The following is a 16,633-nucleotide window of genomic DNA, read 5'->3' as shown; positions in this document are numbered from 1 at the left end:
GTATCTATGCCGGAAATTGAAGACATTGGGTGATATATATCGATCACGGAGGATAGTCTCCCCATTCCTCTCCTGTGGCTTGCTGCATTGCCACTTTGTTGCATGCAAATTTACGTACCTTTATCTATGTAGCTGACTGGATATGGTTCACTATTCCAGTTTATTCCATAACAATACGTTTTTATATATGCTGGGAAGTTTTGTTTGGTTATCAAAATGATGTTATTTAACTTTTTAGAAATTACGAGTAGAATACCATGTCAACTAATTAGTTATCTAGTTTAGTAGCTACAGTGCCAATTTATATATTTTGGTAGGTAGCTGTATAGAAAACCGAAGTCTATCCTTATTTCCATGACTACGTTCTCAGACATAAAGCTTAAAAAACGCCCACAACATATATTTCCAATTTTTCCAGACCACTTCATTACATATCTATGCTGATGTTTATTGACCCGTACCATTCTTTGGAATCCCTCTCTTTATTTCTCCCGTAAAGTAGTTCTCTACTTTACATTGTTTCATGTTGCAATACGATGTAGGAATTTCGTAAACATCTTTTCCAACATCGACCATCTTTGGCTCGGGAAATCCGGACATAATTATCGATTCAGTCTCTATAAACATGATAATTTCATCGTTTAAGAACCTATGGTTTTTAAAGAAAACATTACATGAACGTATTTTCTACTTATGAGACGGTTTTAAAAGTTCACCATTAATTATGTTCTCACTGGTACTTGAACAGTTGACAGGGAAACAATCTGAAATTATCAATAAATCTTTGACGTAAGATCATATTAATATATTTTTGTTATGTTTTCTTCATTTAAGCTATACAAATGTATGCAATTGAACAAAAGGATTAAAGTCTTACCTTGAAAATAAATTGATTTTGGTTGTTTGCAGATATGCTGTAATTTATCGATGGTTTCTTTGCATTGTTTTGTATTGATGGACATCGTCATCATTGTTCTGCACAATGACCGCTGGTGGGAGTCCTGAACAATATACTTTTTGATTTCTTCCAATTGCGTGTCTTTGTATGTGCATGATGACTTCCCCATGTATAAAAATATACCTGTATATAAGCATATTCAAATGCTTATCAAAGCAATGGTATGCTTTTGTTCATGTTGTTGTCATGCAATGTATTCTCAGTAATTGTTAATCTCTTTTTCATAAGTATGACATACCTGTGTACATAGTGTTTACTGTGTTGTCGCTGATTCTAAAACAATTATCCTCTAACGTCATGGGACTATTGTTATCGGTATGAATAAACGAGAAACAACTGAAATATTGCAATTGTATTGCTATTATAGCTATTGTCTACATTACAAAGCAGATGTATGAAACAGTTTTCTTTAAAACAAAAAAGACTATGCTCTCTTGGATGAATTTATTTTTTAATATAATGATTTGTGATTATAAGTATCGAAAAAGCATAATGCAATCTTTTGATATACATATAGTACTTACCTTACATGATTCTGTGTGTGAACAGGAAGTGCCAGACAAACAATGAAGACGATCAGTAACAATACACCTGTTGAATTAGTTAGCAATGTGCTGTTCATATTATTCCGAATACGCTAATTGATAAAGTATGCGTGGAAAATTGAATCCGTGTTTTCCCAACTCTCTATTTTGTATTGCTTATAGGGGGTATGGGAGTGATTACTATTCGTTAATTCACCTTTCATACCGTAGTTACAGTCCAATTCATTATATAGCTCTGATCCTTAGACGAATATGACTCCAGTCTTTGGCACACTATTTTTCTTTTTAGTTCTTATAAGTCTATTGTTATATCGGATTTCCAATATTTCGGCTTGAACGTCACTGAAGAAACATTATTTGTCTAAATACGCATCTGGTGCCTCAAAATTAGTATCTTTTTACATTTTTAAAATTGCCAGTGGCACTATCCAATGTTAAGTGAATGATGACAGTGTTGATATATCAACCCATGTAGAAATATTAGTTATACGTATCGGCACTACGTATTATATTTTTCAATTTACCATTTCATCAGGTGAATATATACTACCTATAATATTGCTATATGACACGTTAAAATGAAACAAGAGTAATGCGTAATGATGTGAATATCTATACTTACGATACACAGAGGAGGTCCTCTCCATGGATAGCATTGATAAAAATACACTCTCACAACGAAACATTTAACGGTTTATCAACCGAGTGGTAGATGTAAATTTCAAATACTGACAAAATTTGTTCAATGAAGTGGCTTTTATTTCATGTCGTATTTAAATTTCCTGGTAATGACTTTCATCATACTAACTGCAACTTAATTTTTGTAATAGATGTTATTTTCTTTGTTTAGGGTGATTCCCTATATTTGTGAAAAGAACGCATTTCTATGTAGTAAAGTTATTTTCCAAAATCGCCGTGATAAAATGTATTGAATTGATACCAGTATTCCAATATTATTAGCTAGCCGTGCATAGTTTTACGTACAAAATCCTAAACATAATAATTAAACATTCTTGATGGATATCCTTCAATCAATGAGAACTATTTGATGTACTAAGACGTTCGTAGCTTCAATTCCTAAACCGTTTATCATTTTATACAACAAGAGCACTGCCTTACAATAAAACAATGATCAGATAATATGTATACTATATGTATACTAAATATATGCTTTGTAAATGATATGTTGATTTTTCACTCATTGAGGCGTAATGGATTTTAGCAGACCATTATATGTAACATAATTGGTTATCCTATACATTAAGTATGCAGTTCCCCTGAACTTCGTGGGAAAGAAAGTAGAGTTGTAAATAGACATCCTATTGTATATGTGCATTAATGAAATAATAATGATCACGTTGACTTTAATTGCTTTGTTTTGGTCTAAAGTGTTACAGGAAGTATACATACTTTGATGGAGAAAGAATTACATTCTGCACATAACGATATTTAATTCAGATTCCATTTGGATGATGGGGGATGTTAAATCATGGAAAACATATTTTATTCCTAAATATAGAAACTTTGAAATCATCAATCAAAAAAAAAAGATTATATACTATGAAATATAGCATTTTCATTGTCATTCATCTTGGGCTTATACGAGTTTGTTTATAAAGTAAACCGGAAATTAAACAATAATGAACACGAAGGCATGTTTTGCTTTTTCCGAAATTAACTTTTCATTTCCTATACACAGTAAAATATAATTTACATCCTTCGTAATCATATACTAATCTTGGTTACAAAAGATGCCATAAAGTGTCTTTGAAAGTTGTATACTAAGAGTGACGTAAATTTAAGACAGAAATTACAATGTTTTACTGGTGCACTTCATCATGGCAAAATTATCTTGGTTTAGAGTTTCGATATGGTACATTGTCAGAAATAATCTTTGTGTCAAGTATAACCTTCGAATATTTATTCATTATTGTGTAGCAGCTAGGCCAGTGATCATGGAATGCACTTTTTCATACCCCTACCCCTAAAGATGTCATTGACACTAACTATATTGACGTCTTGAGGTTGAAGTTCAGAAGTAAGATTTTCAAAGACTACGTCACCGTCATTGGTGACATCTCCATATGAGTGAAATATTCTCGAGAGGGACGTTAAACAATATACAATCAATCAGTCAATCAATAAAGACTACGTCATTTTTAGAGATTTAGTTCTACCACTAGGTCAGTGACGATTAAATTCACAGTTTGTGTTTCCCTTTTTCCTAGGATCTTTTCAACTCTAAATTTATTAACAAGTTGTCAAGTAGTTTGGAAAAAGAATTAAGAATGTTTCGAAGTTTACGACACGTGACCTACAATGTACCTTAACTGACAAACAGGTACATGTATATTCAAGTAACCTAATAGTGGTAAGTCATATTTTCTACCTATCACACATTGGATTATTTGAGTCTGATTTGTCTTTAATTATTTGAAAGTGATTGAATTCATATCATAAAATACAAAATAGACTTATTAAGATGATAACAGAGAGTGGGGAGTATAACGTTCGTGGCAGTGCATTAATCATCAATGTACTTTTAAATAAATTTAACATAATTACGTGCATCTTTATGCTTTATTTTCCGGTTCTGATGTAAAGATGGAATGCTGGTAACACCAATTTCTTTTACCCTTTGCCACGCCAAACTATTTCAAAACAAATATTTCAGTATCATTCAAAAACATACTTTACTAAATCAATATAATTTCTACTAATTTCTCCATGTATTTCTTAATTGACGTTATGGATCAAGGACCTCCCTATACTCTGTGCCTCCTATATCGTGGGATATCCACGGCTAATCTTAAAAACAAAGACCGGTACATCAGTCATTTAATTGTCTTATCAGTACTGCAACGTTTTCCTGGCTTTTAATGTCCTGACTCCATGTTCAACTGCTGCGAGCTAATGTTATTGTCAAACCCTTGTCTACGCGCTTGCAAAATCAAATCACATCCCATTTTTAAAATCTTGGATATTGGCACATCTTCCATAAAACATAAATAATGATCAGGATTTAATATCTCATTTGTATCCTAAAATTGGATCAGTATTACCGAAATTGTATGAAAGTCAAAAACGGTGAAACTGACAACATCCACATTCGGTACCAATATAGAATCAACAACTTTTAGAATCATGTAATTCATATCTAAAACGTTAATAAAGAATTATATCCATGATGATATTCTACTTGCGCGCGGAATTGTAAATAATGGGCGGATCTTTTTCTTCTTTTTCTCATTACAATCAGTGCACTTATTGATGAGAGTAGTTAGCTATGCCATCCGGAGTTTCCTTGTTTGCCATTTTGACAATTTAGGTCACTCGATGTAAACATCGTAGATACTCTCTTTACAATCTGATTTGGTATTTTTTGAGACCGAATTTATCCAAACACTTCTACAAGAGATAAAAATTTCTTGACGTGGACTTCAACTCAACATTAGAATATATCGACGACGTTTTATCTATTAACAATAATCATTTTCAATCAAATATCGACTCATTATATCCCAGTGAATTTAAAAAAAGACAACAAAGACTTCCACATCTGCTACAGATTTGGACCTTCATTGACGGCAAACTAACAATTCCAGTTTATTGCAAATGGGATGAATTCAGTTTCTCCATCATCAACTTCCCATATCTAAGTAGCAATATTCAATTATCACATGTATATAGTGTTTATGTCTCTCAACTGATTCGATATGCAAGAACATGTTCTGCGTATGATCAAATGTCAAATCAAGACAGGCTACTAGCAAATACGTTGATGCCACAGGAGTTTGAACAGTCTCGCTAAAAGTAAGTATTTCGCAAACTCTTTGGTCGTTAGAATGATCTAATTTACAAATATAACCTGTCATTAGGTGCTAAAATGTCTTTCATAGCATTGTTAGGTTATTTGTTACATACTGGTTGTTGCTACAGATTACGCTGCTTACCAGATCAAGATGTACATGTAGAACTCACGGCGGATGTGACCTGTTATAAGGGGATGCTTATTCCTCCTCAGCGCATGATTCCACCTTTAGTTTGCAAGGGATCAGTGTTTGTACCACTCTTTATTTTGTATTCTTTATAAGATTGATGAGATTGATCACTTTTCGTCATGTTCACTTCTTCATAGGTAAAAAGTTGAATATGCATGTAGTGAATATGCATCTTTTAGAGATTGCCAGCATCGCTGCTGTGATTCACTGAACCTTTAAGCTTCAACAGAAGGAAGACGCAATATCAAAGGCCCACTGCTTTCTGCGAAGAGTCTAGTAAATTTCCATTTTTATCGCCCCTTCAAGGAAGAGAGGCATATTGCTTTGCACCTGTCGGTCAATTCGTCGTTCGGTAGATTATATATGTTGTCCGCTCAAAATCTTGAGAACTATTCACTTGACCGTAATGATATTTCATGTGTAGGTTGGTTATGAGGAGTAGAGGACAATATTGATTTTCAGGTCAAAAGGTTAAAAGTCAAAGGTCAATCTGCTCAGATACTGCTTGCTCAAAATTTTGACAATCATTTGCTTGACATATATCAATCTTGTTACACTGGTACATCCTACGGAGTAGATTACCCCTGTTGATTTATAGGTCACATGGTCAAAACTCAAGGGACAACTGGGCACTGATCAATCAATCTCATAACTCTAATAAGCAATAAAAATAGATAGTTGGGCAAACACGGACCCCTGCATATACCATAGGTGGGATCAGGTGCCTAGGAGGAGTAAGCATACCCTGTCGACCGGTCACACCCGCCGTCAGTCCTATATCTTGGTCAGGTAAACGGAATTATCCGTAGTCAAAATCAGTGTGCCAAGAACGGACTAACAATCGGTACGAAACAAGTCAGACAGCATTTGACCTAATGATAGGTTGTATTGGCAAACTATATCGTTATAACAACCATACAATTTGCAAAATTCTGAATTTCAAACGAGACTGTTGAAACCCCTGCATCATCAACTTATTTGTCAGTATCTTGTCTCGATTTAAAAACTGACCATACGCAGAACAAGCTCTTACATATTGTATCAGTTGAGAGATATAAACATCATATGCAGGTGATAATGGAATATTGCTACATAGATATGGGAAATTGACGATGGAGAACCTGAAATCATCCCGTGTGTCATAAAGTTGAGTTGCTAGTTTGCCATTGATATATATTTCCAATAAAATATCTAAGTATGTAGCGGAAGTGGACGATTCTGTGGTGTCCTTCATTTCACAGAGACATATTGAATCGACATACAATTTATGAATGAAAATTATTATTATCATTCAATGTATTTTATCTTGTATTTGCTTGATTGACACCAAAAAGGAGTAGCCTATCCATATTGATTTCAGGTCACAAGGTTAATCAACTTTAGACATAAGGAGATATTGTCCGCTCAATATCTTGAATCGTTTTAACACTACTGTCAATGAAATTTTGCATTTTTATAACCCTTTTCAATTTAGCACCACCGGGGCATATAGTTTTCAAACATTTCTTGTACTGAAGTAAACTTGATCAGTAGATATATATCACTATGTTAAATCTATACTAGTATTTAATAGGAGGTCAGAAGTATAAGAATATGTGGCTGCATAAACTGAAAGCGGGATCCTCGTTTACTTTAAGGGAACAGGGGATGTTTATTCCTCCTAGGCACCTGATCCCACCTCTGGTGTGTCCAGGGGTCCGTGTTTGCCCAACTATCTATTTTGTATTGCTTGTAGGAGTTAGAGATTGATCACTGTTCGTTATCTTCACCTTGCATCTTAGATATCAAGAATTACTTCAATATACCATACATGTGCACTAACTATTTATTGAGTGACGGGAATGCCTTTTTCCTCCTGTTTTTGCATATTTCCTACATTTTGTATCATCGCAACAATCTGATTGATCTCTTTGCATTTATTTTAGCATGGCAATATCTCCTGAATGAATCTTTACTCGAACAATGTAAATTATATTCTGAAACAAAAGGAAAATATATCAGAAATGAATTTATGTATAGAAACTTACACTCCATATTGTTCGTTTTCAGCAAATAATCTCCAAGCTCTTCATCTAAAGAAAATCTATTGATCCGATAAGCACATGCGTCGAAGATGACAGAGAGTCGTCGTACCTGCCATAGTTGTTGGCTTTGATTTTTGACTCGGGTTAGGGATCTTAAATGGTAAATTTTTGCGCAGTCTGGATAATCCCCATATTTCTGTAAACTCCCTTAAACGTTTGAATGTTCGAGTGATTTTTTTCGGGCTTTATTGATATTCAGGTAAAACACTGATTGGCTAGTTCAAAAGCGTATTTGAAACTATACTGTACTTTTACGCGCAATAAAGATTTTCTATTGAAAGATAAAAACAGATTAAGCGTTCTTTCCTTCGGGATATTGAAATTTTAAGATATGATGCTTAATCAAATCATTACCCGTACCTTTTGTAGAGCAGTTCTGTAATCGATGCATGCATTGCCTCATGTTACAGTGAGATGTAGGAATCTCGTAAACACCTTGTCTAAAAATGCCGATCTTTGGTTTGGGGAATGCGGACATAATTATCACCTCAGTCTCTAAAATGATAAAAAGTTCATCGTTAAGAAATTTCTTATTTTCAAAGACAACATCTACAGCAAAGTATTATTTACTTATGGAGTTGTTGTAAATGTTCACCATTCATTTTATTCTCACTGGTACCTGGACAGTTGACAGAAAAACATTCTGAAATTTTTTAAAGACAATTGATGTAAAGCCAGACAAATATTTTGTTTTCTTCATTTTAGCCATACGTATTTCTACAATTGTCAGTTTAATTTATCAAAACAAAGGGATGAAAGTCTTACCTTGAAAATAAATTGACTTTGGTCGTTTGCAGAATTCCTATAACTTATCAATGCTTTCTGTGCATCGTGCTATATCAATTGACATCGTCATCATTGTCCTACACAATGGCCGCTGGTAAGCGTCGTGAATGATATACTTTTTGATTTCTTCCAACTGCATGTCGTCATATGAGCATAAAGACTTTCCCACGTATAGAAATATACCTGTATATATGTAAATTGAAACATATATCAATGCAATGATATGCTCTTGTTCCTGTTGTTGTCATGCAATGCATTCTCAGTAATGGGTAATATCTTTATTATAAGTATGACATACCTGTATACATAGTGTTTGTTTTGTTATTGCTGATTTCTAAACAAGTATCCTCTAACGTCATGGGACTATTGTTATCGGTGTGAATAAATGAGAAACAACTGAAATATTGCAATTCTAAAATTATGGTTATTGAGTACAATTGCATAGCACGTGCATGAAACAACGCTCTTTACAAAAAAAGAACTGTGCTCTTATAACATTATTATACATTGGAGGATTTGAATTTATTAACGTATGCTTTTTATATAATGATTTGTTAAAGTATTCGAAAAGCGTAAGGCAAATTTTCAAACGGTGCCTGTAAATTTAGAACGTACCTTACATTCTTCTGCGTATGGACAGGACCCGCCTGACAGACAATGAAGAATATCAGCAACAACACACCTGCTGATTTGGACAGTAATGTGTTGTTAGTTTGTTTCAGAATACGCTAATTGATGTGGAAATTTGAGACAGTAGTTACAGTCAAATTTATCATATAAAGAATACCCGGGGCACTATCCCTTGTTAATTAAATGAAGACAGCATTGATAAATCGATACGTGTAGAAATATTAGCGAACAGTAACGGCATTGCATTTCATATTTTATCAATTTACCATTGTATGTAATATATATTGCATATATTACATCTATATGACACACATTCAAATAAAATAAGCGGTATGCGCAATGAAATGAATATCTATACTTACAGTACACAGAGGAGGTCTTCTCCATGGATAACATTCATAAAAAATGGCACTCTTACAGTGAAACTGTTAATGGTTTATCAACCGAGTGGTAGATGAAAATCATGTCAATATTTTCAAACACTGACAAAAATAGTTCATTGAAGTGGTTTTTATTTCATTTGAATGTCCTGGTAATGACTTTCATCATAATAACTACAACTGGGGTTTTGTCATGGAGGAAACTTTTTGTTTATGTCTATTTCCTGTATTTGTGAGGGGAAAACATTTCTAGGTAGTAAAGTTATTTTCCAAAAACGCCAAATGTTGAATTAATATAAGTATTCCAATGTTATATACGGAAGCCGATAGGCACCAGGGTATAGAATATTCATTTAACTGGCCGTCGCAACTTCATTCATGTGGCGGCTGCCACTTAATTTAACTGGTGGCTGCACCTTGAATTATCTGGTGGTCGCCATTCATTTTATACATGGTGACTGCCAATTTCTATAACAATTTTATTCAAATTGCTGGGTGATTATTTTGGAATGATTTAGAATAGTACGCAAACATGTAGCATCGGTTTTCAAAGTGTAGGGATCCCGAGGGGATCCGGGTTAGAAAAGGTCCTCAGTATCCCTTGCTTGTCGTAAGAGGCGACTAGATGGGGCGGTCCTTTGGATGAGACCGCAAAAACCGAGGTCCCGTATCACAGCAGGTGTGGCACGATAAAGATCCCTCCCTGCTCAATGGCCATAAGCGCCGAGCATAGGCCAAAATTTTACAGCCCTTCACCGGCAGTGGTGATGTCTCCATATGAGTGTAAAAGTCTCGAAAGGGACGTTAAACAATATTCAATCAATCGATCAATCAAAGTGTATGGACAGTCGGAAATTGTCTGCTACAATTGTTGACAGGCAGACAAGGAACCTAAAAATGCTTCTTTTTTTGCCCAAACTTCATACTCCTACACTGGAGGTTGGGGGCTCCGTTCGTCCTTCAGTTCATTCATTAATACATGCTTACCATTATGTGCTACCACTAAAGGAATGGGATGGGGGCCAATCCGGCAATTAATCTTATTTCACATGTGAAAATAACTTACTTTGCATATGAAAAATAAAAGAAACGAACGATGTCAAAAAAGTGAAGTGTCAGCACCCTGGTTCTACGTGCCTGATACGCTGGTATATTAAGTTCAGTTCAGTTCAGTCTATGAACACAAAACCATACGGTTTACAGGCATAAAGGCTTGCTCGTGCGCGAATCTGTCGATATTTTATATCGTGAACATTTATATAACGTTGTAAATTAACAGTACAATCGCAAAACATCAATGCTCTTAATTGTATATCACATACATATTACTAAGAATTGGAGAGGGGGGTTATAGGGATTGTATCCCTTTGGTTGAGAGAGAGAGAGAGAGAGAGAGAGAGAGAGAGAGAGAGAGAGAGAGAGAGAGAGAGAGAGAGGAGTTGAATAACTGGCAGCAGAAATATAAATTAAGTGGTGGCCACCAGTTAATTTATGTGGCAGATAAATTAACTGGCGGCCGCCAGATAATAAGTGGTGGTCGTCATATAGATTAAGTGGCGGCCGCCACAGAAATTAAGTGGCGACCGCCAGATAAATTCACTTACGGTCACCAGATAGATTAATTGGCGACCTTCTTTTATATTGCGACCGCTAGATAATAAGTGGCTATCGCCAGTTAAATTAAGTGGCGATCACCACATGAATTAAGTGCCGGCCGCCAGTTCCAATGTATATTAATTCTCTACTCTGGCACTTATCGGCTTCCGTAAAATTCAGAATTCTGAATCTTGAGGTATCATTTGCGACTCAAAGACAAGTATTTCATATGTACACTATCAAACATAAGGCGAAAACTGCATCGATTGGTTCTCCTATGCAATAAGTATGCAGTTCTTCTCAGCTTCGTGGGAAAGCAAAAAGCGTCGTGAAGATATATCCTATTGTATATGGAATGAGAGTACCAAATCCCCGTATGCGTAACCCGGACGCAGTTTACCCAAGATTGAGCGGAGGTATAAATGTCTAGGTGTTGCGTGATTGGCTAATATCAAGAGTGATATTATTTGGAATTGAAAAAAATATCATAGAGGTTCAAATTAATTGTCAGGATGAAAAATTATCGCACAAAATCGAGAAATGACTGCGGAAACTACCATGGTAGGGGTGTGCTTAAAATGAAGTGTGTAATTTACTGCAGATTGCTATGTGTTGTAAAAAAAAGTACAAATACGGCCTTTAAAAGGCACGGGACCCTATATATTTTTTGTCATTTTTTATCAACACTTGGAATGAACTTTGAAATGTTTGCGGTCATTTGTTTAAAATCGATATAGTTAATTAGTGAGGGGGCCAAAGGTTAACATTGAGGTCTAAAGGGAAATGAATTGGTACTCTTTTCCCTATAGAGGCCTCATCAGGTAACTTTTCAATCCGGAAATAATGCTTATTTCACTTTATTTGAAACCAGAATCACGTTTTTCATACATTTTTATGAAAATTGGATCACACAAGAGCCAATGGGATTGAGATCACAAGAATTCAGTTTTTCGAGGTTCTTTACCGATAAATTAGTATGGGGTTCAGAAAATATCCCAGTAAAAGGGGAAGGGTAATACCAGAGAAGTACCAGGTGCCGCGCATAAAGTACAGAGATGCCTCACCAGGTGTTAGTATCTTACATATCAACCATTTCTGTCATTAAAGGCTGTGTATCAGCCTGGAGATCCTGCTTTGTCTCGGAGGCAGATTTCTACGGAAGGGGGTGGGGTACAAGTTTTATCATATAATTCAATCTGCAGGAAACCAGGTGATAGCCATTTTATTTATTGGGTATCTATATAGTGTAAGTTTCATAATATAGTAAAAATATGCAGAATTCTCCATTTTCTACTCAATATAAGAGTATATTTCAGCAATTTTTGTGGAATTTTCAGGAAATTTGGGGTCATTCTCAAATTCCGGATAGAATCCACCCTGATGAAGATATGAACAAAAATTTATCTTAAAATGATTGTTTATTCCATAACAAACAAATCATATGCGATTTACAGATATAATATTTATTACAGTCGTCAGCTAGATGACGAACTTGGGACAGGTGTCAGAATCATTCATTCCCTATAACGGCACTGTCAGTAGACGGTACACTTGTTAAGGGGGTTCACAGTACCCTTCACATTGAAGTTACAGAACTAAATTTTCATCCATATACACTTTAGTATGTAAAGTCTTTGAAAATAACAAATTTGCCTTATCTTAAAGTCGTTAACATTATGAGTATAGGAATGTGAGTACCAAACCCCCGTATGCGTTACCCGGACGCAGTTTACCCAAGATTGAGCGGAGGTATAAATGTCTAGGTGTTGCGTGATTGGCTAATATCAAGAGTGAAATTATTTCGAATTGAAAGAAATATTATAGAGGTTCAAATTAATTGTCAGGATGAAAAATTATCGCACAAAATCGAGAAATGACTGCGGAAATTACCATGGTAGGGGTGTGCTTAAAATGAAGTGTGTAATTTACTGCAGATTGCTATGTGTTGTAAAAAAAAAAAAAAAAAAAAAAAAAGTACAAAAACGGCCTTTAAAAGGCACGGGACCCTATATATTTTTTTGTCACTTTTTATCAACACTTGGAATGAACTTTGAAATGTTTGCGGTCATTTGTTTAAAATCGATATAGTTAATTAGTGAGAGGGCCAAAGGTTAACATTGAGTTGTATGGGAAATGAATTGGTACTCTTTTCCCATGTGTGCATTAATAACAAAATAATGATCACTTTAAGCATCAATTGCTTTGTTTTGCATGGTCTGAAGAGTTACAGGAAGTGTTCATACTTTGATGCAGAGAGAACCACATTTTATATGTTCAGATGTTTAATTGAGATCCCATACAACTTGAAACACATATTCTGTTCCTAAATATAAGAAATTAAAATCGTCGGAAACCCACGTTTGATTAAGCTTCGTTCCTCTCTCAATCACCCGTGGGTCCATTCATTCCTACTCGCTCGTTCGTGAAAAATTAATGAGGCGATGTGATTGGGCGCTCATTATATACCCTGCGCAAATTTGTCCAATCAACAAGACGCTTTCAGTCCATTTTTAGTATACAATTCTTGTGTTGGCAAGTCAAGTTGATGCTACCTTTAAAAATAGAAGAGTTCCATTACTATAACTATTACTTTGATTGGACGATATTTTAAAAATTTATTCATGAGAACAAGCGAGTAGGAATGAATGGGCCCTCGGGTGATGGAGAGAGGAACGAAGCGTAATAAACCGTGGGTTTCCGACGATGCAAAGAATAGAAATAGAACATTTCCATTGTTAATCATCCTGCTATAATACGATTTTGTGAAAAGTGCGCATCGGAAATTATGCAATAATGAACACGAAGGCATGGTTTGCGTTTTCAGAAATGTCATTTTCATTTCGTATGTACAATATAAATATTATTTCTATCCTTCGTAATCATATAATAATCCTGGTTACAAATGATGACATGATTAAAGATAAAGATAACGAACAGTGATCAATCTGATAACTCCTATAAGGAATATAAAATAGAGAGTTGGGCATACACGGACACCTGGATATACCAGAGGTGGGATCAGGTGCTTAAAAGAAGTTAGCATCCTCCGACTTTTGAAGTTGCATACTAAGAGTGACGTGAATTTAAAAGACAATTTCCATTGTTTTACTCGTGGAATTCATGATGGCCAAATGATCTTGGTTTAGATTATTAATGTGTGATGGTTTGGCAGAAATAAACTTTCGAATGTCTATCCATTACTGAGTAGCATCTAAACCAGTGATCATGGAACTCAGTTTTATACCCCTATCGTAAAGGTAGTGACGTCTTGAGGTTCAGAAGTCAGATTTTTAAAGACTACGTCATTTGTTAAAAAGCTTTGCTACGAAGTAGGTGTGGAAGACTAAGTGACGTCTTTTATTTCGAGTTCACTAGGATATATCGGATATACAGTATAGTAGAATCAATATATCCCGGTGAAATTGAAATAAAAGTCATCACAAAATCTACCACTTGTGCTTCATATAAAGATGTTGTTTTTCTCCTTTGTTGTTTATGTAATGTTCAGTAAAATAAGACAAATATATGTATTGTATGTAGTTGAGGGTAACATTGAAAATGTTCACCCCTCTACAAACCATTGTCATCCTCCTCTAGCTACGCCTTGGTTGTCAATGGTTTTCTCAGGGTGACAATTTTCAATGTTACTCTTACTACATGCAATATCTATGCATTATCACGTGTTTATGTTTCTCAACTTATTCGATATGCGAAAGCATGTTCTGCATAAAAGGCGAAGATAACAAACAGTGCATATAATCAATTTCTAAATCAAGACGGGCTACTAGCAAATTAATTGATGTTACAAGAGTTTCAAGCTTAAAGAACTTGCAAACTAACAAGCATAGAGCTTGTTAGAATGATCTAATTTACAAATACAACCTGTCATGTGGTTCAATGTGGTCTGACGTGTTTCATGATAATTGTAACGCCGTTTTTATATACTGGTTGTTACTACGGATTACTCTGTTTACTTGGACATATAAAACTCACGGCGGGTGTGAACGGTCATCGGGGATGTTTACTCCACCTAGATACCTGATTCTACCTTTAGTACGTCCATGGAATCCGTGTTTGTCCTACTCTTGATTTTAAAATTTGCATAAAATGAAAAGGAAGCTAAAAACAGTGAATTGAAAAATGATACATTAATAAAGGCATTTTCTTTACTCAAACAATACAACTAATGGATTTGCACCTATAAATGTACTTCCTCAAAAAAATGAAGAAACAAAAGAAAAATATCACAATCAAAAATTAATTGATGCATCCGAACTTACACTTCTGTTCATCCTCAGCAAATACAGTGTGCGTGTGCTCCGTACTCTTCTTTTATCAAAAAAAAAATATGTTGATACAATAACCACACGTGTCTGAGGAGATGACAGAGAGTCGTAGTACAGTTTAGCTGCCGCAGTTGTGGACTTTGATTTTCGAGTCGGGTTCGATATATTAGATTGTAAAATTTCGCGAACGCATATGACGGTCTGGATCATCCCGATCTTTGTGTAAGCTTTTTTCCGAATCTCAAAGCGACGCTCAAGATATTCTGGTAAAAACAACCACACTGATTTGCTAGTTGAAAAAGTAATAGAATTTACTAGCAAGATAACTACAGGTATCTTAGCATGCATTTTCTTTTAAAAACAGATAAAGCGTTCAGAGCATCTTTCCTTCCGGATATCAATATTCTAGAATATTTTCATGCGTAATAGAATTATTACCTGCTGGATATAATTCACTATTTGAGTTTATTTCATAGCCATACGTTTTTATATATGCTGAGAAGTTTTATATCAAAGTGATGATATTTCATTTTTAAAAATTAGAATACCATATCATATATTTAGTGATAACGAACTGTAATCAATGCCATAACTCCTATAAGAAATACAAAATAGAGAGTTGGGCAAACACGGACCCCTGGATATATCAGAGGTGGGATGAGGTACCTAGGAGGAGTAAGCATCCCTTGTCGATCGGTCACATCCGCTGTGAGCCCTATATTTTGATAAGGTAAACGGAGTTATCCATAGTTAAAATTCATGTGTCAAGAACGGTCTAACAATCGGTATGAAGCATGTCAGACAGCATTTGACCCAATAATAGGTTGGATTGGTTAATGTACTAGCTACAGTGCCATTTTATATGTTTTGATAAGTAGTTATATAGAGAATTGAAGTGGAATCCTATTTTCATGACTAAGTTTCTTAGGGCAAAACTTAAAAAACGCTCAAGTGTTCTTTAAATTACAACATGTATTTCCAACCTTTACAGGTTGAAAGAAGAAATGTACGCTGATGTTAAATATCCACACCATTTTTCGGAATCCTTTTCTTCATTTCTTCGGTAGCGCAGTTGTCTAGTTTACATTGTTTCATGGTGCAGTGAGATGTAGGAATTTCGTAAACACCTTGTCCAATATTGCCCATCTTTGGTTTGGGAAATCTGGACATACTGATAGCTTCCGTCTCTATATACATGAAAGGTTCATCGTTTTCAAGAAGGTTTCTGATTTTAAAGGAGGACTTCTACACCAGAGAGATGTGGATGAAAAGTCGAAGATATGTGCAACAATATTTTGAGATTGAAAACTTTCAAAATTCCTTTATTTTGTTAAAAAATGCAGTTTTATCAGAAAATAACCTTTAAA

The 16,633-nt window shown here is 34.9% G+C and overlaps 1 protein-coding gene and 1 long non-coding RNA gene across 4 annotated transcripts in view; both read right to left on the bottom strand.

Annotated features, from left to right (window-relative positions):
- LOC130048285 (uncharacterized) overlaps positions 1 to 16,633 on the bottom strand; it is a 39,816-nt gene that overhangs the window by 2,987 nt on the left and 20,196 nt on the right. The window contains exons 1-6 of one of the 2 annotated variants that reach the window (XM_056144868.1): positions 2,126 to 2,421; positions 1,483 to 1,549; positions 1,197 to 1,294; positions 878 to 1,081; positions 717 to 764; positions 462 to 617 (exon numbers count right to left, since the gene is read on the bottom strand). In XM_056144868.1, the coding sequence (XP_056000843.1) occupies positions 462 to 617; positions 717 to 764; positions 878 to 1,081; positions 1,197 to 1,294; positions 1,483 to 1,549; positions 2,126 to 2,189 (637 nt within the window). In that variant the 5' untranslated portion in view covers positions 2,190 to 2,421. Of the gene's footprint in view, positions 1 to 461; positions 618 to 716; positions 765 to 877; positions 1,082 to 1,196; positions 1,295 to 1,482; positions 1,550 to 2,125; positions 2,422 to 16,633 lie in introns of those variants that run through there. The other variant, XM_056144869.1, reaches the window with a different exon arrangement.
- On the bottom strand, positions 8,161 to 9,481 carry LOC130048287 (uncharacterized). Of its 2 annotated transcripts, none has more exons than XR_008797134.1 (5): positions 9,367 to 9,481; positions 8,990 to 9,056; positions 8,673 to 8,770; positions 8,354 to 8,557; positions 8,161 to 8,231 (listed from the first exon to the last, which is right to left on the bottom strand). It is a non-coding gene; the product is annotated as an uncharacterized LOC130048287 (long non-coding RNA). The 2 variants fall into 2 exon arrangements; XR_008797133.1 differs by having other exon boundaries at positions 8,990 to 9,059; positions 9,367 to 9,475.

The sequence above is a fragment of the Ostrea edulis genome, chromosome 7 (genome assembly GCF_947568905.1).
Source record: "Ostrea edulis chromosome 7, xbOstEdul1.1, whole genome shotgun sequence".
Classification (NCBI taxonomy): Eukaryota; Metazoa; Mollusca; class Bivalvia; order Ostreida; family Ostreidae; genus Ostrea; species Ostrea edulis.
This window is presented reverse-complemented; position numbering and strand designations above follow the sequence as displayed.